Source organism: Colossoma macropomum, unplaced genomic scaffold (genome assembly GCF_904425465.1).
Source record: "Colossoma macropomum unplaced genomic scaffold, Colossoma_macropomum, whole genome shotgun sequence".
Lineage (NCBI taxonomy): Eukaryota > Metazoa > Chordata > Actinopteri > Characiformes > Serrasalmidae > Colossoma > Colossoma macropomum.
This window is the reverse complement of record NW_023494794.1, coordinates 3,844,746-3,871,866: the sequence shown is the minus strand read 5'-3', so window position 1 is coordinate 3,871,866 and position 27,121 is coordinate 3,844,746. Positions and strand designations below refer to the sequence as shown.

General features: G+C 39.3%; 1 protein-coding gene across 1 annotated transcript in view; it reads right to left on the bottom strand.

The window, feature by feature from the left end:
- Positions 1–1,737: 1,737 nt before the first annotated feature.
- The window catches only part of si:dkey-34e4.1 (carboxyl-terminal PDZ ligand of neuronal nitric oxide synthase protein), a 67,770-nt gene continuing 42,386 nt past the window's right edge, over positions 1,738–27,121 (bottom strand). Inside the window, exons 7-11 of the mRNA XM_036579927.1 lie at positions 26,840–26,985; positions 20,066–20,212; positions 18,840–19,005; positions 14,876–15,161; positions 1,738–4,043 (exon numbers count right to left, since the gene is read on the bottom strand). Of these exons, the coding sequence (XP_036435820.1) occupies positions 3,566–4,043; positions 14,876–15,161; positions 18,840–19,005; positions 20,066–20,212; positions 26,840–26,985 (1,223 nt within the window). The 3' untranslated portion in view covers positions 1,738–3,565. The remainder of the gene's footprint in view (positions 4,044–14,875; positions 15,162–18,839; positions 19,006–20,065; positions 20,213–26,839; positions 26,986–27,121) is intronic.

Here is a 27,121-nt window from a genome sequence, read left to right as displayed (position 1 = left end):
TATTCAAAAAGCAGTCCAGACTGAAACACTTGTGATTGTGTACAGACATGGTTAAACTGTAGGCTGAATCGGTGGCTATACGTACATTTGTTGGTTTTCATGACATCACAAAAACAGGGAATTAAAAATAGTATGTTTTTATAGCTTCGTGTCCATCTGCAGACTGTATGGACTAGGGAATAAATGGTACATTTTGCAACTTTAACAGTGTTTCCATACTACACTACATTATTTCAAAAATGCGTGGGACATTTTTTTTTCCTGATATGGGTCCTTCAACCATACTGTGACAATACCAAAATCTGGTCACCAGTATTATGATATGAAGACATTGATTGACTTTGACTGACAGACATTACTCACTGTTTCTTCACTTATTTACTGGAAGGTGGCCATAGGTGCCATATGCTCTTAACAAAGCTTCTGCAGCTACCTCTAACAGAGGTTTGTTTGGACCTGTTAGCCTCTCTCCCCCTGCCTGACAGGAAATCTCTTTAAAGAGCAGTGAGGATTCAACCCATCCATTTTCTCAGGCTCTCGCTGACGTTCTCCGTTTCTCCTTTCCTTTCCTCTCCTCACCGGGCCAGGGTAATGTGTATTGATGGACTCTTCAGCATGTCAATATGAAGAGGATCTGAGTGGGAGGATGGGGCGCAGAGATGGAGCGAAGCTGAAATGGGGATTAACACGATCCCTCTGCATTGATTGGATGAAGGGGGAACCTCCGTCTCCTTCTATGCCTCTCTGGGCCATAGGGAGAGGCCTTTTGTCCTCTCCGAAAGCAAAGTTCTTGGGAGGGATTGCCTGGGTTTTCTAGATTGACCCCCATTTCTTTGCTGCTGTGATCACATTTCCCTCTCTGAGGAGCACTGGAAGAACAATGTACGTTTTCTGATCTTAAAGCAGAAGACGACGTCCGCTCACCTTGTATAACCTTGGCTTTCTTACATTTGACTTAGCTCGTTACAACTCACACATTCATATTCAGTTTATCTGAAGCACTTCAAAATGCCCTTAGGCAGAAGGGGTTAGCCATCATACTCTTGAGCCCGGTTGAGTGTTTAAGATAGTGACAGTGTCTTCTCTACAGAGCAATACATGCAGCAGGAGCAGAGGAGGTTCTGACCTGAAAGACAATTACAGTATTGCTGAAACCGAAAGCAGAGATTACTTACAGAAAAATCAGCATGCACTTGGAAATAAAACATAGAGGCTGTTATTTGACTGAGTTTTTTTTATTTTTCCAGTTTCAAGTCTTCTTTAGGTTTCTGGCTAGGTCTGTATGGGGAAAGGGGAATTGCTACTAACATTTAATTTATTTCAGTTTTCTTCAGTTTTGCTGGCAGAAGGTGCATCTATTGCTTCATTTCAGTCAATTTCTGTTGTATCTGTGTAGCACGATTTACAACAGACCTTGTCACAAAGCAGCTGTACAGTGCCACTGCATGTTCTCTTCACACCCCTCTGCTTCTCTACCTCCATCTCCGTTTCTGTCCTGGGGTGACAGGCAAGCTGATATCAGCTATAGGCACCTGCTCACCCCATGCTCCTCCATTAATCCCTTTGTTTTCATTCCTTCATCCACCTCTACCCTTGTATTCGTTGCTTCTCTCCTGACACCTCTTCATTGTTCCATAGTACACAGAGCTAATGCTTTCCTCACTATGTCTTATTGCTAGTAAACAAACCTTGTTTTTTTCATGCTTATTTCACAGTTTTAGGTCACAAGCCTGTTTTCCCACACAGTAACAGCGGTACAGTGCACCTCATTTAATCAAAATGTAAAAGTGCCACATCTTCTATGCGAAGGAAAACCCCAGAGTCTTGTTCAGCAGCAAAAGTGTGCATCTCCGGTCATTTTATGTGTGTTGCAATAGAGCGCCACAATGTTAGCTGTATCAATATTATGACAGGGGAATCGACAGTGGTTCTCAATTGATTTCACTTTCTTTGTTTGTTTGATATGCTTGCACAGAACCATTAGAAGCAGGTGGAGTGTTGTTAGAAGAGTTTGGCGGTTTAACCAGCGTTTCTGCTGAAGGGGGAACTGAGAATTGAGAAGCAATTGACACGAGATCGAGAAGCTTGATGTTTACAGGAAGTAGCAGCTTGTGAAGGTTCCTGTAAATCAATTCACCTCACCCTCCGATTCTCTCTCTCTCTCTACCCCTCCCTCCCTCAGGAAGAAAGATGTGATAATGATCCTGCCTTACGTTCTCCCTAATGATGACATCGCAGAGGTGTCATCAAGGAAATTTGCCATTGTGCGATGTATAAACCAAATTCAGTCATTACCACACCTCTTCAGCTCCCAATTATGCTTTCATTCATGGTGCCTTGTATGAGTCCTCATCCTTTCTTTCTTTGAACCAAACCAAACAAGTGCCAATTTGCGCTGCTTATGAATTCCTGATTAAGCCTCCTCTTCCATCTCCACATTCAGCCTTGCTGCACATTTCTGCATATATTTTTGATAAGCTTTTGCATTACTCTTTCCAGCTATTCCCAGGACTGTTTGCTTGTTATTTTCTATAGAGGAAAGGAGAGTATACCTTTCCTCTCAAAACACAACCATTTTCATTCCAGTTATGCTTCCAGTTTGGCAAGCATTGGAGCACAAAAACACCTCACAGGGTGCATGTGAACTACTCAAAACAATAATGTAGCAGCTAGTAAACATCTATTTTCCAATATAACTCTATACTCTTTCTTTTCCTAAATGATTGGCACTGCAGTCTATGTAGGTATACGTATTACAGTCTAAAAATAACATCTACCCATTTTCTTTCTAAAAAAATATTTCTATCTATCCAGCCCACAGTACCCCACACAGTGTCATTAATTCTTTCTCCATTGAATTTGCACATGAAAAATGTTTAAGGATATTGCAGACAATGGGTGCTTCTGTCTTACAGGGACATAAGCATTAAGATTAGAGTCATTAATAAAGGCAGGGAAGAATTGACAGTCGTATTGATTTAGCCATTTTGGAACTATAACACAGTGTGTAAAAATTACTCCACTTTGAGAGTCTTAAGCTCTGTTTGAGCTGGATTTGTTTTACCTGGGGATGTACTATAATTTAAGAGATTACCGTCAAAATGCATGATTTTAACCCAGTATGTATCTTTCCAGCTTGGCATGAATGACCTTCTGTAATTCTCAGAACCTGGAACCCTCTCAGTAAAAGCCATCATGCTTAAATTACCCTTTTGGAAATATAAAAACAAACTTGCTAAGAGGCGTATCTGTGCATAATATTATTGTTATTAGATGTGGATCTTGTTGCAAAATCCTCACGTACACGTCCAGGCTATGTTTCTATCTGGGCTTTCTGTAGTAATTTAGGGACATTACACAGACACTTTATCCCATAGGACCAATAAAATCCCTTCTTGATTACATCACAAAACCTCCTCTGGTAAAACTCAGCTCAAATAGTGCTTAGAGAAGCAGTAGTAGTCCCTTCTTCTTCAGTGTGATGGTCATAGTTCCCCAACTCATAGACCACAGCTAGGCCACAGTAAAGTCAGGGGCTCTACTTAGGTCCTATTAACCCAACCTCCTAACTCCCAAGTGGCATAGAGGGGTTACAAATGCTGTCCTCCAGCAGCTCATCCTCACTCAGGCTGATGTGAAGGCAGGTCTCGTTAACAGGTGAAGAAAACGGAAGCGTGTGCTCAAAGCTGTTAGGCGTGGTCAGGTGGGGCGGAGTACCAGTGAAGGGGCGGTCTTCTGGTAAACTGCTGCAGGTACTGGAGGTTGACAGGAGGGCAGAGCTGCGGTCCTCAAATGGGTCCTCTCCAGGCTGCGGGGACGTGAGGGACTTGTTGTCAGAGCGGACACCAGAATCCTCACTGACCGAACATGAGGCGCTCCCACCATTGCTGAGGGAGTAGAAGTCGCCGGGGGAAATGGTACAGGAAGTGATGTCGGGGAAGGAGGAGCCGTTGGCCTCCGAGCCTGGGGAAAAAGTTCTATTTGGTCGCTTTCTGTTGATTGGCGGAGGGGGTGGGTCTAGCTTAGGAATGATTTGCTTGAACCTGTGGGGAAACAGAAAAGCAATTTTGGGCAGAATGAGATCCTCAAACAAATCCTCAAGAGACTAAGTAACATAAAAGGCTGAGAACAATGAATGTGGAAATGCTAAAGCAGTAAATAGGATGATTGTGTTAGGGTGGTCTGTGGACTCACAAGTGCTGCCGAAAACAAGCTCTTTAGCTACAACTCTCAGGCAGTTCCAGTTCTCAACTGCTTTGTTGTGCGTGTATATGTGAGAGCTTGTGTGTATATGTGTGTGTGCACTTATCTCTCTCCCACAGTTCCCCTGGTGGGTGAATGAGGGAGGAATATGAGAAAGTGAGAGTGAGAAAGGGAGAGAAGTGAGAATAAGAAAAGAGAGGGGGCTACAGTTTTAGGTGCTGATTGTCGCTCTACTAAAAATGCAGATGCAGACTGCAATGCAGGCACTTGGCATGAGAGAGGAACAGGAGCACACAAACACAAATGCAATATCCTACCACACAAAACACTACGATTCTCATGCAGATGCAATTATACACCGTAGCCAGAAAAGCAGTGATACTGTGACAGTCAGTTCTCTCTCTCTCTTCTTTTCCCTCTCTCTCCAAGCCACTTCCTGCCTTTCTCTCATTCTGTCTCTCTTCTTCATTAGCATAAGACTGGAGTCAGCAATCCTGTTCTGTGGCATACACGACAGTCTCCCCCACACCTCTTCAAAGAGCCTTCCATCTCTCTCTCTCTCTCTCTCTCTCTCTCTCTCTCTCTCTCTCCTGTATGCACACAAAATGTTTGTCTTTTCAGTTCAAAAAATAAAAGCTGCCATAAATAACATATTTCAGGCAATCCTTGACATTTAAAGTATCTGCTCAACTTCATGCACTGTATGTGGCCTTACATGCACATTATCAGCCCTTTGAGTGTAATAATTCTTGAAAGATTTCAGCTATACTTGATTTATTAACTGTTTTTTTCTGTTTCACAGACTACACAAAACATTTTTTGAGCTAGATTAATGACCTGCCATTTAAGTCCTGTACGAATCTTTAATGTCTGTAATTTATATATGTCTCACCGTAATAATTCTGCAGTGAATGACCTCCGGTAATTTGGAGTTCCTTTAGAAACAGTGGTCCTGTTAAAATTGCTCTCAAGCTAATGGAATATCAAAACCTGGTAATAAACATGGACATGCACCATGCTGTCATTGTAATTGAGTGTTGCAGCTGTTGTGTAACATTCATGTGATCATCCAGGCTAATTTTCACCTGGCCTAACTGTGGTAATTTGGGGAAATTACTTCATGCCATACAAATTGGTCAGTCAAATCCCTTAGAGATTACACTACACTCCTCTGATAAAATGAAAAGTGCTTTAGTATGTACAGTGCTCTGCTGAGTGGTTCAGTGGAAAGCTTATATGGGTTGCTGTTATTTGAAGTATGGATATAGGATGAAGGGAGAACACCGGCTGGGTTTTTTGTTGAGGTTAAAGAGCTGGACTGTGTGTAGAGATGCATTATACACATCACCGGCCACTCTAACTGCTCCCTGAGGGAGCCTGAGAGACAGGGCAAGAGAGAGAGACGAAGAGAAAGACACAGTTACAAAGAGAGACACTGAGACACTGAGAAAGAGAGCTGCAGAGGCAAAGAGGGAATAAAAGAGAGGTACATATGAAGAGAAAGACAGAGAAAGAACGGCAGAGGAAGTAGAGCTGCACAATATGAACACAATACTGTTTTGTGATAACACTGCTACATATTGTGATAAAAATAAACTTTGTCATATTATATACTACTTTTATATTAATACACATCAATATATATATTAATCCTTGATGGGACATTAATAAAAAAAAAAGGATTAATAAAAGATTCGCTTTTGTTGAGTCACATGAATGTTTGATTAACTCAAACACTTACAGATTGTCTGTGATCAGACAGGATGCCAACAACACACAATAATAAGTTGTGATTGGTTAGAGGGTTCATTTGCATATTTGTAGTTCATTTGCATCAGCAGTGCGAAAGCTGATACTGTGATAATAATAAAAAAAGATAAACTGTGCAGCCTTGAAGCCAAATTCCATTATTTTTTTTCTGCATAATTAAATGGTTACGATGTAAAGTAAGTAATTCAGAGTGTATTGAAATGTTTAATTCTAGAGAAATTTACCAAGTCAGAATTGTTCAAAGCAGTGTCGATAGGAACCAGACGCCTGAAGTGCTTAATGCTTCTACAAGCTACATAACAAAGTTATTACACAAAATACTGACCAATAATCTACCTGATGCCTGAGACATGGGGCTACAGTAATTTTGAGTATTAGGTTTCACTGGTCATGTAGGTTCACTGGTCATTTGGGATAGGAAATAACATGGCTAGATTGGTTTGTAGACAAAGCAACCCCTGATTCCTTTCACCACTACTGTAAAGATCAATACATTGTTGCACATTGACATTCGGATCAAAGCACATAGAATGACTTTGTTCACCTCTGAATGATTTAATTATGTAGAAAGCTAAACTTGGTGGAATTCCCCTTGAATAGAAAGACAGACAGAAAAAGAGAAAACAGAAATAAGAGATACAGGGAGAGGAAGGATCAGAGTAGCATATGAAAACAGAATTGAAAGCGATAGGAGACGAGGAAAAGACAGAAAGAACGAAAGACACAGAGAAAGGAATGCAGAGAATATAAGTAGTGGGAGAGATGAAGAGAAAAGCATAGAAAAGAACACGACACACCAAGAGGGGAAGAAAGAATGGCAGAGGGAAAGAAAATAGAAAGAGAGATAGGAGAGAGAGAGTGAGCCTGGGGTGTTTTTGTCTGATGGTGTGTGTGTGTATGTGTGTGTGTGTGTGTGTGGGTGTGTGTGTTACCAAGCGGGTTTCAAAATCCTTTCACTCTCTGGCAATATTTACCAGCAGGGAGGACACATGCATGCACGCACACACACTTCTCAGTTCATTAATCAAATACATTGCAGCTTTGATAAGACAAGCTTTCTACATCACCCCTCACACAGACACATAGCAAATCCACACTGTACTGCTCATATTGTCACGTCAGAATGGCAGCAATCTGATTGCTTATGTGCACTTTCTTGCCATCATAACACCCCCCCAACGACCCCCCACGCACATACATACACATTGTGACCATTCATGCTCTATTAGCATGCTAATGTGACTTAAAAGGCAGTCTTAATTATACTCACAGAAGGTTGGAAAAGTGGAGAGGAGAGAGGGGACAAGAGGGGTGGAGAGGGAATATATGGAGGTTCGAATGTACTTGAGAAAAGAGATAAATGAGAAAGGGAGAGAACGAAAGGATGAGATGGGGAGAAAAAAACATAAGGGTGTTATAGGAGGAAGAGAATGAGCAGAAGGGGAGGCTCTTCACAGGTGCACCTGAACAGAAAGAAACAAATATAAGAACTCTTTCCCTCTCCTCCCTCTCTCTCTCTCTATTTGTAAAAACAGGGTGAGTTCCATTTGAACTATTTTTGCTGTTCAAATATTTGCATTTTTCAACAAATAGTATTCAAACATCCCAGTGAGCAAATATTTCTTATTGTTATGAATAAAACAAAGCACAGAAGGTTTAACATCATTTATACAGCAGTTATTTCTGGCAGCACCATCTGACTGGCTGAGTAGGACAATTGTGATAAATACGGATTCATCAACATCTTTTTTTTCCAGGCCAAGTCAGAGTACAGGTTTTTTAGTACTTGCCGATATCGATCATGTACAGACAAACCCTTCGATTTATATATTCACACTGTGTGAAAACACTGGGTCCGACTGACAGGCTACGTGAAACACAGCACTTACAGACAGCTTTATCTATGGACAACTATCAATAAAGCTGTTTCATTCAACAAACAACATAAAGCACGCCAAGTACTGAGCAAACAAATTGCGAAACTGTGTGACAGCAGCTTTGCTAACTTGTGCCACACTGTGCACTGAAACTAGGTGGTGAAGTATATGGGTAGGACAATACAGTCTCTCGTAGAGTCTCTACAGCCTATTTTAAAAATGCAATTTAAAAGATCCTTGTGTCAACGTTTACACTTTGGCGTTCTATTTAGTCAAATAGACTTTGGATGCACAAATGTTGACTTTTTTTTGCCTGCTCAGCATTTTCCTTTCAAATGTCCCAATGGTTCAGATGAGTTGTAAAATTATGAAAATATCATACTTAAATACTACTAAAATATAATACTTGCATTTACGGCATCTGGCAGACGCTCTTATCCAGAGCGACTTACAATTTTACATAGGTAGGCAAAGTAGTGTTAGACGTCTTGCCCAAGGACTCTTATTGGTATAGTGTAGGGTGCTTACCCAGGTGGGGACTGAATCCCAGTCTACAGCGTAGAAGGCATATTATATTAATAATATGAGTTAATGTTAAAAAAGAATGGAAAGCAGATCTAAGCTGCAGTGTACCCTGATAATGACAAAAACAGAACAAAATCATGATTTAAGCCAGATGTCTTCAAATCTGGACAGTTTCCGGTCCTGAATTTTGTACTCACTGGTTGTTAACTGAACTACTGGTGTAAATGATTGGCCACATAGTGTCATATAGCTGTTGTTGGAAGAAAACCTCGTATCTCCAAAATGGTAACTTTACAGGAGAAGGAAAAAACGTACTTCACTTTCAATGTAAGTCAAAGGAATTAGACTTCTTTCCAAGTAATTTTGGGCAGTTTCTTTTGGTCCATTCATCATGAAATTTACATACAGAGTAAAGGGCAATAGGCATTTTAATTATGCCAAAAACTGAAAAACGACAAAAATGGAGATACAAGGTTTTGTTCCAACAGCAGCGATATGTAACTATGATTAAAAATACGGGACCAGAGACTGGAGATCTGGATTTTAAGACCTCTGATGTAGGCTATGGAAATCAAAAATCGAGATGCACTGAGATGCAGCAAGAATCATATTATAACCACATCTAGGCACCTCAAATCAAAATCAAATCGAAACCCAAGCCTATTCTTCATGTAATGCCACAAGAGTACATAATGGGGTCAAAATAATGCATTTTTAAAAGGGATGCACTGATATGTGATGTGTGGGTCCACTGCCGATATCTTAAATTTTTCATGTACATATCTAATGATGCCAATACTTAAACATTTATTAAATGTAGAAATTGGGACTACATTCATCTGGATTAGCACTATGAAGAAATATAACATTTATTTCTGTAGAGTTACAAATATGGTAAAATGAACAGAACAGAACAGAAGCGCATGCACAGAGCAACAATGTGAAACTGCAGTATGTGGGAGTGGGGCTGGAATACACACACGAACACACATGCTGAGAAGCAGGGTCTCGCAGAGCTGAAGTCTGTCACATCTTAATTCAGCAGAGGCTGAGTCAGGAGAGAGTGATGAGGGAGGAATGGAACAAAGAAGAACAGAAAGATGCATGATGGAAGGAAAGCAGGGGGCTGTAACTCGGAGCAAAACAGAGGCAGAGAGAACGATGGGGGTAAATAAACAGTGACAGGACAAAGAGAGTGAAAAGACACCAAGCAGGGACGTTTCACTCAGAGAGAACGTAGAAAGAATGTGTGAGGTAAGTTTTAGAACCTTGGCAACAAATAAAGAGCGAGCAAGCGGATGAAGAGAGATAGAGAAAAAGAAAGACAGATGCACACACAAAACCCACACTGCTCAAATATAAAAAGACAGGCAGTATACATCCCACAATCAAACACAGCATCTAATTCTATTATTCACAGAATCAAAATTTGATTTACTTTTGCTATACAGATGCAAATTCTGGCAAATTCTTTTGACCGATTAACTGAGTGTCACTAGCCAGGGTTTAATTGTTGACCGGCAAGCCTAAAATTAAGGATGTGACCCATCAAAACAGACACATCTCAAAGTGAAGGCTGCAGTCAAGGTAGGAGAGACCTTGCTAGCCCTGGTACATGACTGGTCTTCAGTGTTCGTTCATGCAATTCGAGACGGCCTGAGCAGGCTGAACTGACATGTCATGGCTTATTGACGTCAGCTACACAACTCATGTAAATCTTGGGTTTAAAAGCATTCAATTAAGTTTTACATTTCATTACAAAGTCTGGTACTACAGCATCTCACTATTTATGTCTGTTTCTGACTTTTTTCCAAACTGTTTTGTGCTATGCATAAAGGATTGTGGGTGAACAAAGGTCTGAAAGAATATACCACCTGCGCTCTTCGATTTCTATGAAATGAAGACTGTGTTTATTGGCCACATTTCAAGGATTCTACAAAACAGGACAGCCTTTGGTGATGTAATGGCTGAGATATGCAGCCTTCCTCAGTAATCCCTGACTTTAAGACATGGCTAATATCAATCATATCATATAGACCATGTAACAGCCCTAAACCATATGAAACATACTCTACATAAGAATCTGCTTATATATATATATATACAGTGATGGGCTGCTAAAATTTCTATATTCTAAAGTCCTCAAGTTATATTTACCACTCATTATTAGCCCAAATTAAAACGAACAAAACTTTCTAGGGTTAGCTTTGGCTCAATGTACCTCGTTAGCTCACAAAAGCTGTTGCCGTCCACCACGACCTTGTCTATAATCTTGAACACCCATGTGTGATTCCTCACACCACCATGCATCACACTATTTCTTGGAGAACATGGATGAAACTGTTCGCTTCACATATGGTACACTGTTGTAGCTAATGTCCTCTCGAAAAGCAGTCCTAAATAACACTAATTTTAGCTACATGTGTCATTTCTTGTAGGCTTGTTTAGTGGAACCAATTGCCTATTGCACAATCAGGCATACAATTCAAAAAAGGTTCCTTAACTTCAATGACAAATCTGCCTATTGAAATAGGAATTGTTTATTGGAAATGAATTAAAATGTAAATTAACCTATATTTATTTACTAATTATGTGATGTGATGTTATTTACTATTTATTTACTAATTATTTTACCAATTACTTATTTCTGTGTGTGTGTGTGCGCATGTGGGTGTGCCATGAGAGACATTTCATGTTGTTCTTGGTACAGTATGAGTCACTGGTAAGTCTTGCTTTGAGAGTGGTCACTGTGTGCAGGCGTATGTGTGTGTGTGTGTGTGTGTGTGCGTGTGTGTGTTTGTGTGTTTGTGTGTGTGTGTGTGAGAGAGAGAGACACTGTGTGTGTTTAGAAATCCAGTTATAAACAGCCCAGAGTCGACAGACATAAGAGCTTTCTTAGTGTTTATAATGTTTCTAGTGTTTATGAGAAACATCTGGGTGTTTGAAACAGTCAGACTGCGCTGCATACTTGGCAAAACTTTTTCCATCTTTTCAGCTTATTTTTCATTCTGTATTTACAAGTGTTGCATGGATGCTCTTCCATTTTACTTTCAGTTTCGCTATGCACAATTTTTCTGTGGTCCATGGGTCACACAGCAATCAAAGAAAACATTGTGGAACATGAGTTTACCACAGTTTTTTTTTTTTGCAGAACTGTTATGCCATCATGTTCCAATTAGCACATCAGTGTTATCAAAATAAAATGTAATAAATCGATATTTCCAATGTAGACAAGTGTCTTTTGTCCAAACACAGTGCTTGGAGTGGTTTAGCATGGGAAAAGTGCATAGCTGAGCAGAGATAATGGGAACTGGCAGAAAAACGACTTTAAAGGGCCCATATCATGACAAATCTCCTTGCTTTTTAAACATGTAAACGGGTTTAATATTTCAAAATGTACCCTTCAGTCCCCTATCCATATGGCCCTTTGAAATTAAGCTACAAAAACAAACTTGAATTTACTGTTTTTGTGATGTCATATGTCATCATTGTATGTACAGATATCTGCCTATTCAGTCTACAGCAGTTTAACTGACCCACTCATGTTGAAGTTATTAGAATTGTTGCTTTTTTGAACGAGACGCAGTACAGGACAGCCAATCAGAACAGAGACCATTTGCATGTACTTTTACAGGCATAGTAATTCTAAGGGGTAAAGAGAGATTGGTCATGTATGGTCATGCATATAACTAAAGACCCACCCCTTCCCACCAAAAAGAAAAAGTGGGCTTTGGGGGGAAAAAATAATAAATAAAAAATGTAAGATTAAAAAAAAAATTTAATTAGGGGGACCAGGTGAAAGTCTGTGTTCCAAGTCAACAAGTTCTAAAAATGGTCTGTGGTAATTGACAAAATGTGGCATGTAACAGATTTGGCAAATAGAGACTGTAAAATGCTAAAATAGTCCTTTGAAGCCATATGAACGTAAAAACAATTTGATGTTGTGGTGATGTGTGTTGTGCACAAGGATGCAAAACTATTTAAAGTGTGAGTTTTATGCATATGTGTGCGTATGTAAGGTGGCTGTTGTCATAAAATACAAAGGAAAATGATTGCAAAATTCTAAGAAACTCCCATCTCCTTCAGTCACTGCTGCTCCATCCATCAGATTTCTAGTGTAAACTACCTGGTAGCATCTATAACACTAACACTAGTAGACTAACAAGCTCACTAGTCCAATGGAAAAATCTGAAGCACAGAGAGGAATACATTCAAAACACTCTCATTCAGAACTACACTGATTTTACAAGATGTTCAGTGTAGGCATGTTTGAGAACAGATAAGATGTGCATGTAGACCAATTTAAAGTGAACAAAAACAGACTCTGGAAACAATGTGTATCAGACCAGGGAAATCATTTAGCCACTCGATGTTTAGACGGCAGGTTTTCATGTTTAATAAAGAGGAGGTTTTAGCAACGGAAGCTTTCCCTTTAGGTGAGCTAATTCTAAAGCTAACACTGGAGCTAGTCAGAGCAATGTTAAGAAAATCTAATGGATCTTAACATTTTTGTAATTTTATTGATTTTCTGTCATGTTTATGACTTTTACCAAATACAGTAACCCAGATAAAGCTCAGCCTTTCATCTTACAACCAACATAAATCTGACTGTTAACAGTTTCGCTGCTGAGCTGTGACTGACGTCTTCCACATAGTTTAATTTAAAACTCTTTCAGCGCCAGGAATGAAATAAACCACCGCGCTCCAGATGATCAGGACAGCATGTGTCAGACATCACATTTCTCAGTAGCAGCTTTCCACAATTTCTTCGTCTGATAATTAATACTAACTTACTTCCAGCGGCGCTCTCACTGCAGGTTTGTTCTGAGAATTGTATCTTTTGCCTGACAGAAGAAAGAACGTTTAGAGAGGATTGTGATTGCAAACGGTCAATCATCCTTGCTGTGTCTGGGGAATTAAGCAGCTACCACACCAATGAGACACCAGTGTTGCTTAAAAACTCTGCTCTGCATTTACATTCACTTCCCTAATTACTGCCACACACCAAATATTGATCCCCGACGAAAAAACAAGAAGAAAGCTAACAACTAATCAAGCCAATGAAACATCTTGTCAGGCTCAAGAAAGTGGGCAGTCTGGTGCGAGTATGTTTGTGTGAAGCGAAAAACAGAGCAGGTGGTACTGTGGGTTCTGTCTCTGTAACACATACACACTAATTAATCCTCAGAACCTGACACAGGTCAAAATTTCCATTACCTATTACATCAAACTCCCACTCTCTCTCACACAGACACACACATCTATTTATATTATGGTCAAACAGAGGGGTAGGACACTCCATTGGTTTCTTACAGACTTTCATTAGTTTTGTTTGCATTTCCGCAAAGCAATATCCATCTCTACATGTCTGCTGTCTGAGTGGAGAGATGGATACAGAGAAAAGTAGGACGGCAGGAGTTGAAGAGTGTGATAACGAAAAGAAGAGGTGAAAACAACATTATCTAAGGAAGGGGGATAATGCTAGGAGAGCAGCCAGAACTGAACAACACACTGTTATAACTAACCTTAGAGAATGATGAGTTTCGATTTAATCAGAAACACCATTTTGTAGGTTTACAATAACTGACTATAGCCCATCAGTTGCTGCACAATTAATCAGCCCCCTCTAACATGATCATTAGGAAAGGAAAGAGACCACCATAGGACCAGTGCTGATACAGACATTACGCACCAAATAAAGTGGCGACTCAGTGTATTATCCTTTGCTAAAAATCTTTGATTGTAAATTTGGAGACTATTGCAAACATCCTTTGAAAATGAGTCATAGTTCTGTAAGCTGTGGCCAGCTTGATGCACACAAGCTTAAAACTTGCTCTCCTTTTTTTCTTTTCTCAGTCTTTGTCTCTTTTTATCTTGCGTTTGTTTTGACCTGCTCTGCTCCACAAGCCTGTGCTTTTATTTTGTGCAGATGGAGGGGCTCAAGTTTCAGAAAGCCGAGCTGCTATTGGTTATGAATCAGTTTGGCAGGAAGTGGTTAACATTTATACACACACACACACACTCAGTCTGCTCATGTATACAGTGTGTGTGTGTCTCATCTAAACCTAAATCTAAACCTTGGAAAGAAATTAAACAGCCGCCACTAAAGAACAAACATATGCATACATAAAAACATACATACAAAGGAATCTGCCATCACACTTTATAAATGCCTGCCGTTCTTTCATTCACCCTTCTTTCTCATGTTTTTGTTTATATGAACCAGACTTGACATCCCTCTCTCTGCCAAAACATCTGTTCTCCTTCTTTCTCCCAGTCCACCCCTGTTTTTGTGCAGTGTCAAGGTTACTTTTTCTTCTAGTTCTCAGCTTGAAGTACCCACTTGCTTGTGAATTTGTTTGTTGTAAGCATGTTGCTATAGAGACTGTTGAATACGCTTCCTGGACAAATAAGGACAGAGTGCTTATGAATAAGGACCTTTGCATACAATAAATAAACTCAGTGCTGTCTGCATGTGTATGAGAGGAAATGTTGTGTACCGTTTGTCCAGTGTGGATGAATTCATCCTAGTGATGTCACTCCTTGCGCTGTCCAATCCCTGCTCACTTCCTGCATCCGCTGGCTTGCCATTGGCTGTGGCGGGTCTGCCCAGTTTGAGCAGGTTGAGGTAGGACTCACAGTCCGCTGTATGGGTGATCGGGAGACAGTTGTCTGTCTCTCCCGCTGGCGTGGAGGTCATGGGCTGGTCTGAGCTGGGCGTGTAGCGGTTCTTCAGATTGAGTGAGAGAGAGCAGGCAGAAACACCTCTCCATGGTGACTCTTCATCTGGAGGATAGAAGAGATTTGCGATGACTCGTTTAAAAACTAAAAGTGTAAGTGATGTAAAAGCATTTGTGACACTTTTTTTGCTGCCTGGGGCTGCGTTATTTTAAAATCTAGTTTGCTTACATGGTCACCAAATAAGTGAACACAGTGCACAAATGTTAAACCACCATTCATTAAATGTCAAACCATCTATCTAACAAGTGCTAAATGTTAAACAGTGCTGCAAACTAGGAGAGAGGAGCTGGTTAGCATTAGCTTAGCAAGCAAGCATCACAGCTCTGCTCACCAAAGAACATGTTCAATTCTGTCTAATTAAAGCACCGACAAGGAAGTTCAGCTAATGATTATTTAAATCTGAGGGAGTGAGGTTGAGCAACTGTTTGAATCTGTAGCCTGATGGACTAACGTAACGCTAGATTAGCAAGCAGGCTACAGACCCAAACAGTGCCACACATCACATTATCAATAAACCTTTATGTAAACTCAGATGAGGGTGACCTTTATTTACAATGTAGCCAAGCCATTACAGAAATCAGTGATTGAAGTAGTGAAAAAAATTGATTGTGATTGAATCAGTGATTGAAGTAGTGAAAAAAATTGATTGTGAAAACATTTCATATACGGTACAGGTTTGATTCTGACTAAGTGGTGCTTTGCTGAATCAGATGATAAAAACTAATGTCTGAGAAAGCCAAAGTCATGTGACTGGTGTTGGAGTGACAGAAAGCTGAAATCAAAACTGTTTTGTGGTGTCTGGGGCTGTTGCATTTTTGCTAAACTAACAAGAGCTTAGTTATCAGGCCAAACACACCATACACCACAGCACAAGACTGGTTGCTAAACGATGTTAAAATGACAACCATTGTTTGTGTTGTGTTGCTCTTAGTTGTCGCTGAGATGCTATCACAATTCGTTTTTTTGAGATTTTTTCTGGTTCTGCCACCTTTTTTCTAGCACTGCCACTTGTTTACTAGCTGCAAATATACACTGGGTCTGAAAGCTTAGAGAGGGTGCTGTATTTTTGTGATAAATCAAATGAAAAAGGAGTGTACAACTCCAGAGGGATGCACTGTTGTATTTAACCAGAAAGGATGCATACAATTTTTGATTAAATTCAGTTACTTGGTTTTGCCATATTTCATCCACAGGCCTATTCTACTGGAGGTAGCCTTTGAGCAAACATTCCTGTCTGGCTAGTTAGTACAACTACAGCACAATACTATCCCCCATAGAAATCAACATTAGATCACATGTAGCTTAGAAGGGGCAGTCAAAATAAATTGTTTAAGACAAACAAATGAACAAACGTGAATCACCTGACACCTCAGCTAACCCAGTCACAGCATAATGTCACCTCTGACCCTTTAGTTGGAGAGCAGCACGTATTGAAAGGTAAATTGTTCATTGGTGGAGGTGGTATCACTGTATGTCACCTCATCATGAAGCGGAAAATGGCTTCTTGTTTGCCAGCTTCTTGTTCCATGTTTTCCGTCTCACCTTATATGTAGCAGTTACATTCGCGCGCCCGTATAGTGTTAGCGAATACCAAATATAATAAATCCACTAAATGGATAGTGAAAGTTTTATTCCATGAGATCTATATGATTACAGCATAAAATGAGTTTGAGCTTGATGCTTAAGCGCACTCTCACTGCGATTCTTTTTATGTGCTGTTTAACTAGAGATGCTTCTAAATAGCTGATTAAACCTTACTTTCCTCTCTGCTTTTCTTGATTTTGCTCTGATCTTTGATCTGGTAGTCTGCCTGCTAGTCAGCTCTGTAGTTGTATTTACTGAACTCCATGAGCTACAGATCAGCCAAAATCAAGAAAAGCAGAGTAAAGGAAGATTCCTGAAACTATTCTAAAAAAAGCCTAGACTAACTAATCTTGCCACAGTGGTGGATCACCCACAAGACACTGCATATAACATCACATTGCCAAGCCCTATATTTAGGGAAACTTTTGAATTTAGAAATTTGATGTCATAATTCTCAGACACCATCATAATTTTTAAATACCGGCATCGTTTGTAGATATTGTTTTATATTACCCTTATACTGCCCAATCATAACAGAAACAAGCAGAGAAATTCTGTTGAAAGTGCAGATTCCAAACTTTCAGTTGATACTAGGGATGTCAGAATCAGCTAACACTGGAATCCAAACAGGCAATCAGCTAATTTATAATTTTGATTCTGGCTGATCTGAGTAGCAATTTTATGAGGTAAATATTGTGAGCCAGGTAAGTGCACTCATGCTGTATTTGAATTCTGCTGCTACATCTATATTAAAATGTCTTGGCATTTCCATGCTGTACTAAATACCCAGTTGCTTCTTACTTCTGTGTAGCGCTTTTAGCAGGATTCATGTTTAGTTAAATATGCTGATTTTCATTTAAGATTTAAAATGACAGTTTGGCCAATTAAAAAGGAAATAACATTATTTACGTTGCAAGTATAGCTAATAGAAGTGTGTTCATTTAGCCCATACAGAGTGAGCTTTAGGTTTAGAAAGAGGTAATAAAAACTGGCCAAAAACTTCGGCTATATAAAGAAACTGGAATCTGCCATAAATTCATGAGCGGTGCACATCTAGTCGATGCCACATTTGTGTTTGTAAGTAGAAAAGGGGATATTATATTATGATTTGAATCTGATGATATGTTATTCTTGTGTGCACAGTCTTGTTTTGCTGACAGAAAAACCATTTTACATGTTTTTGCCATTATCATTTCTTGATATCAAACAAAAAATCGGAATGGCAGACTCAAAGCTGTCGATACAGAAGGTAAATCAAACAAATATAATTCATTGTGTAATTCACTCTGTAATTACATTTGAATACAATAGCAAAACAATAGTAATAACTCTTGAGGGTTGAAAAACAAACAGGCTTATGCCTAAATGTATACCTAAATGTACTTAGGAAACACACAAAGTATTTATCCTCCAAAAGCCAAGTGAGAAACACACACACACAGTCTGTGTTTGGCAGCAGGCCCAGTGTTGATGCACTAGTGGACTCTGTGTAACGAATTAGTGGAGACAGACAGCCTCCATAACACCATTACATCCCAGCCAAAAAAATGATGTGTCAGACGTGTATGTGTGGACTCACATCTGTGAGTGTAATTCAGTCTAATCTCTCTCCGTCTCTCTCACTTACTCAGTATCTCTCTGTTAAGATCTTAAACACAAACAGAATGTTGAACATTCTCCTTATTTTCTTCAGGTGAGCTGACTGAACTCTGTACTCAAAGCTGGCTTTGTGCTTGTCCCAAACACTCAACAAGATACAAAAAGACAAAAGGAATGGATAGGCAGAACTGTGAGTTCTTTGTAATGTTCTCTTTAATGTGTGTAGAGGCCCATTTCAATGATGCCCTTCTGTTGACACAGCAAATGTACTTAAAGCCTCAGAACAGAATTTGACAGCTGCGGTTCTGAGATAAGCGCGCACACAAACACACACACACACTTATATGTATGTGCTTATAATGTATGTACCTATGTGTATATATATATATATATGGATACACTGTACCCACAAAGGTAGGAAAACAAACGGCACTGCAAACGTCTAACTGAGTACTCACACCCGTGCGCATCCCCATTAACACCATATTAGAAAATTCTGGAAAAACCTTCATAGCTAAAACATAAGTGTGTACATCTTACACTGTGTGGTTCCGTTAACTCTGGACTCGAGCTCACTAACGTGTTTGACCAACAGTGCGATGTGTTGCAGTAGGTCTCGATTCTGCAGCAGCAGTTGGTGGGTCCTGGCCTGAGCCTCCATCCTTGCAGCAGTCTCTGCCGCCATTTGGTCTTTCAGGAGCTGCACCTACAGAGGGGACACAAGGGGTCAAGAGTGATATATATATATATATATATATATATGTTATATATATATATATATATATATTATATATATATATATGTGTGTGTGTGTGTGTGTGTGTGTGTGTGTGTGTGTTATATATATATTTATATATATATATATATATATATATATATATATATATATATATATGTATGTATGTATATATACACACCCAGTTCACTATGCCCCTAGACGTATTTCTACAGCGCACAGCTAATGAATAAAGCATGAGATTCTTTTTTTAAAATGCCAGTTTTGTCATTTTAAAATTGACTGCTTCAAATAGATCACACTATTATGAAAAAATCTTTTTTTATTGCTTCCCAGTGTGTCATGACATTTGGACGATTGCGGGTGTGTGTGTGCGTGTGTGTGTGTTTGTGTAGTACATTGTATGAATATTTGACAGTAACAGTTTCCATGCACCATAATGGAGCAGCTGGTCACCGGTGCCAAATCTCAGCAGGCACTGGCTCTGAGAGCAAATTCTGTTATTCCCCCTCAAGAGCGAACATTACATTTATGACCATAATCATAACGTCAATGTGCATTACACCAAACAAGGCCAGACGAGACGGACCAGTTATACTGAGAGATGTTTTCTCAACCATAGCACATTACCAGACCACACAGCTTTGTTTCTTCTCCTTTTTTTAATTCTTACAAAGGCATATTTCTTTATCACATTCATATAGCTTAATCTGCGAACCATAAAGGCTTTTTGAAAAAAAATATTTCCAATACAGAGATCAGCAGTGTTGTGTTTCTTCGTTTATGAAGTTTCAATTTTGAGTAAAAGCACTCCCTAGTGGTGTTACAGTGAGTGACTCTCCAACATTAGGCTGTTGGTACACTGGGGAGATTGATTACTGCTTTATTTGGGTTGGAGCAATAAGACAATCATCAGGGTGAATTGTCAGGGTCAAATCTGATCACAGAGAATGAAAACAGAATGAGTGTAAGTGGCATGTATAATAAAATAAGGGTTAGTGTGTGAGAGAGGGAGACTGTCGTGCCTTACCTGTGCCACAGCAACCTGTGCTTGCTGTTGCTGCTGTAGTAACTGCTGCTGTAGCAACTGCAGGTGGTGGTGGGTGGCCAATGGCGTGAGAGATGGTGAGCAAGGGCTGCTGGGAGACAGAGTGTAGAGAGACACACCCTCCAAGTCCTACAGAGAGACAGGTAGTAGATGGTCTGTTATTAATTACACATACATTAGCCTCAAAAAGTATTTGGTAATTTCAATTCTTCAAGTTCATTTTGTTTGATGATTGATGGCAATTTATGTAACCCCTATATAAATTAGTGCAAATAGTAACATCTTACGTTATACGTTAATGCACAGCTTCACAATCAAGTTTTACTGTATATGGAAAAAAGGAAGGAAAATGTAATTGGCTAAGTTAACAAACATGAATGAAAGTGGAAAGTGGTCATCACAATTACTGAGCCACTCAAAGCAGAACAGAGAACAGGCTCACAGCTCAAAGGTTCAAAAGAATTCTCATACAAGAACAGCAAAAAGCCAAAAGTCTTCAGAAGCATCTCATTTAAGAATAGCTCCTGATTGCTCGTCATGCTGTTTAAACATGAAAATTCTAACCCCTGCACCTTGAAGGAGATCATTAAAGTGTAAGTGCTCATACACAAAAGACACACACACCCACACACACACATTGGGAGAAACTCATTTTCTCTAAGTAGCTTTAGTCTGACTGCTTAGCTTGGGGATGAGGCAGAGACAGGTCTCTGGGGATTGGAAAAAAAAATGTAGCTTCCCATTTCCAGTACACCACTTTATAGAGAATTAGCATAATGATTTTTCCCCTATGCCTGACGGAACACCTGACAAAAAACGAAGTCGTTGATTCTTCAAAAACGTAACTACTATAGGTGGATGCTAGCTGAAAACAGTGCAAATACAAGGGATAAATGGGCACAAGGCTACAAAGAGATAAGCTACCATAAAACAAAAAGAATCTTCACACAGCTTAATCTGTAGAGCCCAAAACAGACGACCAATTGTGTTAGCCCAAATAGTGGGCACATTCAACCATATTCAGAAAAACAAATCTGTCTAGCAGCAAAGGATGCCTGTTAGAACTACAGTAGCATTTTTTTCAGCTAAATATGGGTAGATGTGCAGGCTGTTGTAATACAAGACCGCTGGAGATGTGTGTTCAACACAATGGACATATGCTTTTGGAGTCTTCTGTTCAAGTACTGCACTTCAGAACTCTTCAAGGATTTAGGGGCTACAAGGGTGAAAGTATTAAATAGAAATACCATGTAAGAAGCCTCCTTTAAGTTCCTAAACAATGTGTCAGAGACTTTTTATAAACTCTAACTTTGATTATATAAGTCTAACATGGCTAATCCTAACAAACTCCGCTGGCTGTGTTTTGTTTCCCAGGCTAAGAAGTTTACCGATAAGATACAATTCACAGTAAAGGCAGGTTCTGATTTATTTGTGGCCCCAAAATCCAAAACGTATTTGGACTTTAGATTTTGGATTTGACCACTTGACCATTGGTAAAATACATATATACATGATATTTGTTTCAGGGAAAAACACTTCGAGCATCACATCTAACTGATGGTAAACTCTTTGTGTGTAGAAAGCCTGGAGAAGAACTCCAGCCATCAAATGCTTTTGCACACTTTTGAGTTCATGGTCTTCTCAATGAGACTCAGAAGCGTATAATGGCATTTTTGATGCAAACCTGCAGAAGTCAAACCAAGTAGACGCTTTTTGAAAGAATAGCTTCTGAAAGAACTGCAGCCTTGGAGTGGTGTGTTTGTTTCTTTAAACACTGAACTTAAACACAGCACAAATGTCCAAATACATTTTGGGGGCCACTGTACATGAAGAAAGGCATTTGATGTAAACAAACTGAATCATATTTCACCTCATACCTTTTAGCTTGAAAACAGTTTGTGAAGAGATAGTTAGCTGAAACTCGATAAATTTGCTAAACGATATGAAGATTGCATTCTATTCAATCTATTCAAGTAGAGTCTCAAAGGAACTTCTTGTTCATCATGTCTTTTCTGCGACACTTTCTATGTGTTATAGCTGTGCTTTGTACAGCAAACTGTGCCAGAGACCGCAGCACAGTGCTTCTTGTTCAGTGTACGACAGTCTTTAGCTGGTTGCAGCAGTGTTTCTATGGACTACATCGATAAGAAACTGACCAAAATGTAAAATATGGTCTGTTCACTGCCCCTGTTGGCGTATGAAGTTCAGACATCTCATGTTTCTTAAATATGAGAATGTATATCATTAGGGAGAAGCTAAATTGCTTATCAAAAATCCTAATTTACTATCCAGTTTTCTGAAAACGTTCATGCCTATTTGAATATTTTGATTCAGGCCTATAGATGGCATAATTCTGCTTTTTTCCAATACCGATTTTGAGACCTTGAGTATCTGTCAATACCAACCCAATATTTTGTTTTCTTTAAAACTACTTAGCTTTAAAATTATTTATTTTTAATTGGCACATTTCACCTAAGATGTGCATCTAAAAGTTGGCTATCATGCTCAATGTTTTTGAACACACTACTTTGGAGTTACCATTACACTGTCCTTCATTGTTATTGTACTTTTTTGAGTGCCAAATGCAAAGGTTGTGTTTTTTAATGATCTCATTGAAGTTCCTAAACTGTATGAGGGCAAGAAAACCAAAATATAATTGAGGAATAAAAATGTGACATTTACCCCCAAAAAAAGACTTGAGAATGGACTAAGACAAACTAACTGTAACAATGTAAATTTCTGTAAAAAGTGTGAATAAGCTTGAACATCAACGTTTAGATAAATACTTCAATACTTCAGTTTACTAAAATAACTTGTAAGCATAATGGAAAACAGAGTTTACCTTGGTTTAATGACAAAATATGGTACTTAATGATAAAAATACATGATGCTTTAAAGGTGTAAAAAAACTGGTCCGGATACCAACAGCTTACTTTCTAAGAGTCTTAGAAATAAAGTTATAATCCTGCTCAGGAAGGCTAAAGCAAATTTCTGCTTCTGCTGAAATCATTAGAAATGCGAAAGGAAACTTAATGGAGAAATATTGATTAACCTATGGAGAAAAACATACAGAGTGGTGAGAAAAGGATGAAATTAAATAGGATATTTGAAGGTGAGAATTTAGTTCCTGTTAATTGTTTTATTTTATTTATTCTGTAAAAAGTCCCACAACCAAAATGGCACATTGCTGTTTCTTTAACTTATGGAAGGCAATTTGAATAAAGTTTGATATGGTCAACCATCAAATACTTCTTTCCAACTTTCTTTCCTTAACTCAATGTGAACTACACAATAGAAGATAAAACTATTTATCAAGTCACCCAAAAGCCTCCTAAATTTGTTCCTAAAAGCTTCACTCAGATCCCCTTCACTCTGACATATCACTTCCACATCTCCTCTCAAATTCTCCTGACATTTGCAGTTAAATGTGACTGCTTAATGCTTAATAATCTTACATGCACCCCTAAATACAAATTTATGTCAGCCACCTACCCTGTGACTCGACAAATCTATCAAGGATATTTTCTGGGTGTATGTGTAGCGTATTCCACCATACTCTGTACTTATGTTTCAAAATCTCATCAGTGGTAAATAATGAAAACACTGTTCACACTGTTGTTTCTAAAGCAGGACATACCCCTGCACCAAATGCAGCAAATAACAGCAAAGGTAATGTCACATGTAATGCTGCTTTCATTTGCAATGGCTAACTGTGTCCACTAGAGGGAGCCAAATAATTACACTACACCAGTGCTGATTGAAAAGCAGTTAACAACCCTTGTCCTCCGCACTACATACCTTAGCGTTTTCCTCCTCTAGCACACCTGATCCAACTAATCGGTTCATTAACAAGCCTTTCCTGAGTTGAAGTGGGGGCATTAGAGAATGGGAACCACTAAAATCAGATCTGAGGTACTTAAAGACCAGGGTAGGAAATCACTGCTCTAAAGCAACTGAGAAAATATTTTTTTTAACTCACTAAGAAATATAGATCAGAAGTGCAGGTGTACAAACTCAGGCTGTCAAAACAGGATATTTCTCATCTGCTTATTTTCTCAAGAATCACGAATCAGTTGAGGTTTTCTCCCCCAGCCTCCGTTTGTCCTTCTGTCTATCATTCCACTCATCCAGCCCTAAGTCTTTTTTGGCAAAATAGGGAGAAAATCCGGATGGCAATTACCAAAATCCATCCACCCGTCTCTCTCTCTCTCTCCTTATCTCTCTGGAGCGGAGTCTCACAGACCAGTACAACATGGCTCACTTCCAAAAGCACACCGAACATTCCGGGCTTCAGGATTAGGGTGACTCCCTCCAAAGCCGAGCAACATTCAGCTCCTTTGTTTCATGCTGCTTTCATCTCCTCACTTCAACAGGAGAACAAAAAGCTACAATGGCCCCTCTACCTCCAATGCAAGACTTTGAGAAAAAAGGAAAAAAGGATGACAATGCCCAGTTCTTTCTCTAGTTATCTGCTGGTAGAGACATAACTGGTAGCCCCCTAGTGGTGTAAATGCCAGTGTTTATATATTGAGAGGTAGTTTTTAGCTTGTTAAACCACATGCTGCAGCAGTTTTGATGCATAGGGCAAATGTACATTCTAGAGATGCATCAAAATTCCATGCGCAGAAAATTTCCAGCGAAAAACACCCAGAAAACGGCAATTTTGGTTTTCAGTGAAAAACTCTAACCTTAACCAATAAATAAACAGGCCAACAACAAAGTGTCAAAATTTACTGATCTAATGCTTTTGAAAATGATTTTAATGTTAATAAAAATTACACACATTCAACTGACAGTAAAAATAAATGCATTCACTGGATTGAATAACCAGTCATTCTGTTGTGAAGGATGCTGAATTTCATAATCACTTCCTGTACATACCATATTAATTTATAAACTTTATATTTATATATATATTTATTAACTCTTTTTGTCAGCTCAGTTCTGTCCTATTGAAAGAACCATCATTTAAAAGCATAAATCAAAAAGGTTTCAAGCCTAGTGTGTCCTGTATTTTGCAGACCTCTGAGCATTGGCCCTATCATCAGGAGATTGCAAATTCAGCCCCCAAAGATGCTACAGTCATCCAAGGCTGGGAGTCAACGAGCACAATTGGCCTCATTCCCCGTGTGTGGGTAGGAGGGCCCTCCCTCTCCCTCCATCCCTCAGAACAATTGCTAACACAGGCAATTAGCTAATGTCACAGAAATGTCAGTTAGTGCTCTTCTCCAAGCACATTCAACTGTCCAATGGCTTTGCATTAGTGGCAGTTCAAAAAAGATGCTGTGGTGTATCACATGATTTAGAGGAAGCATGCGTTAGACTTCACCCTTCAAGCGCTGGCTGTATCATATGACAAGGGGAGACCTAGCTACTGGGTAAAACTGAACATGACTAAATTGGTTACAAAACTGGGAAAAAAATGCCCAAAAACAATTTAAATCAAAAGCTTATTTTAGATTTCTGAAACATTTATGCAACCAGAGTAACAATAAGAGGTGACTAAAGTCTATAAATTAGTTTGCTTGCTCAAAATGGCAGTGCATGAAAAAAAAAACATCTATAAATGTTTAGCTCTGTTATTGATTTTCCTTTAAAAAAGACTCAATGACAGAACTGAGATATCGCTTTATTCAATTAGGGTAAATTAAAAGGTAAAATTAACTAAAAGGAACTATTTCTCCTTCTGCATAAATTGGTGAACAGTTGTGATGCCTGAACTGAAAACACTAACACCTATTCATCACTCCTCTCTGGATTGTGGAACCTGTCATTTTTGAACCCCTGTGGGATATTAACTACATATCGGACACAGGACACCAATTCGATTTTCTGCCAGCGATGTTGCATGTGATGGATGGCTCTCAGAAGTGACTCTGAACTGAAAACTGTGGCATTTGTACTGCTTCAGCTACATCTTGTGGACATAGCTGGCTGGGCTGAGGTTGCTTCTACTAATTTTTTTTGAGTCTACAGCCACATGAATAGCACTGATGAGAAAACAGGGCCTCAGTAGGGCCAGGCTGGGTTTGTTGATTCAGGGCAGCTTTTACAGGTTTGCTGAAAATGCTATGGCACAGCTTACTGCTCTGTTGGGCAAGTTTAATTGCTATGTCTTGCTGTTTGCTTAAACAGGTTTAGGACTGACAAGTGGGCAGCTGTTGCCAACCTTGCTGTTAACAATAAGACCACAAAAGAAAGCTTCAAACAACTAAGACAGCTCACCCTATTAGCTTGGAAGTGCCTGCACGTTTTTTGGTGGTAGGCGAAGACTCATTACAGTTCCATGGCTTTTATTTTTCACTTCCGTGTAGAAGCCCAGCTCAGCTGAGCAGCTTAACTGTCTCCGTCTCATTAGAGCCATATGATTTGCTTTTGCTTCAGTTGTGGTTAAGCAATTGAAGTTAGATATGCAGTTCATAAAGTCTCTCTAACACTTTATGGCGAAAAAAGCATGTTTATGGGCCTAAGGCAAGATAACACCATCAAAGAACAACTTGAGGCATACACTGAGGTTAAATGCAGGATGATGAAAAGTGGGAGGGAAAGACGGAAAAGGCTTCCACTTAAGGGGAGATTACATTTTATGACAGCCTCGTCTTTAAATGTCTTCACTTTCACTGACACGAGATTTTAGAAAGCCATCTGTTTGGCTAAATAATGTAAAAGATTGTCACCATGTGCCTCTTATACTCTGTCAAACACACACATCCTATTTAAACTATATATAACCTTGTCATAAACAGACATTCCCACCTGGAGGGTTTGTCCTGGCTTGACCATGTTGAGATCTGATAGGCTTTGAAGGATTTCGTTCATAGCACGCTCACACACACTAGCCGACTGAGACTCTGCCCCCACATCTTTGACTTCATCCCGTTCAGCTCCAGTCAGCTGATGGCCTGTGAGAAACATCAGTAAAGAAGTGGGTTTGATCTAGGCCTGTCGCCATCAATTATATTAGTAATCAAGTCATTTGCCAGTTATTCATTAAAAAAAACACACAAAAAAAAAAACAAACACACAAAAAAACACTAA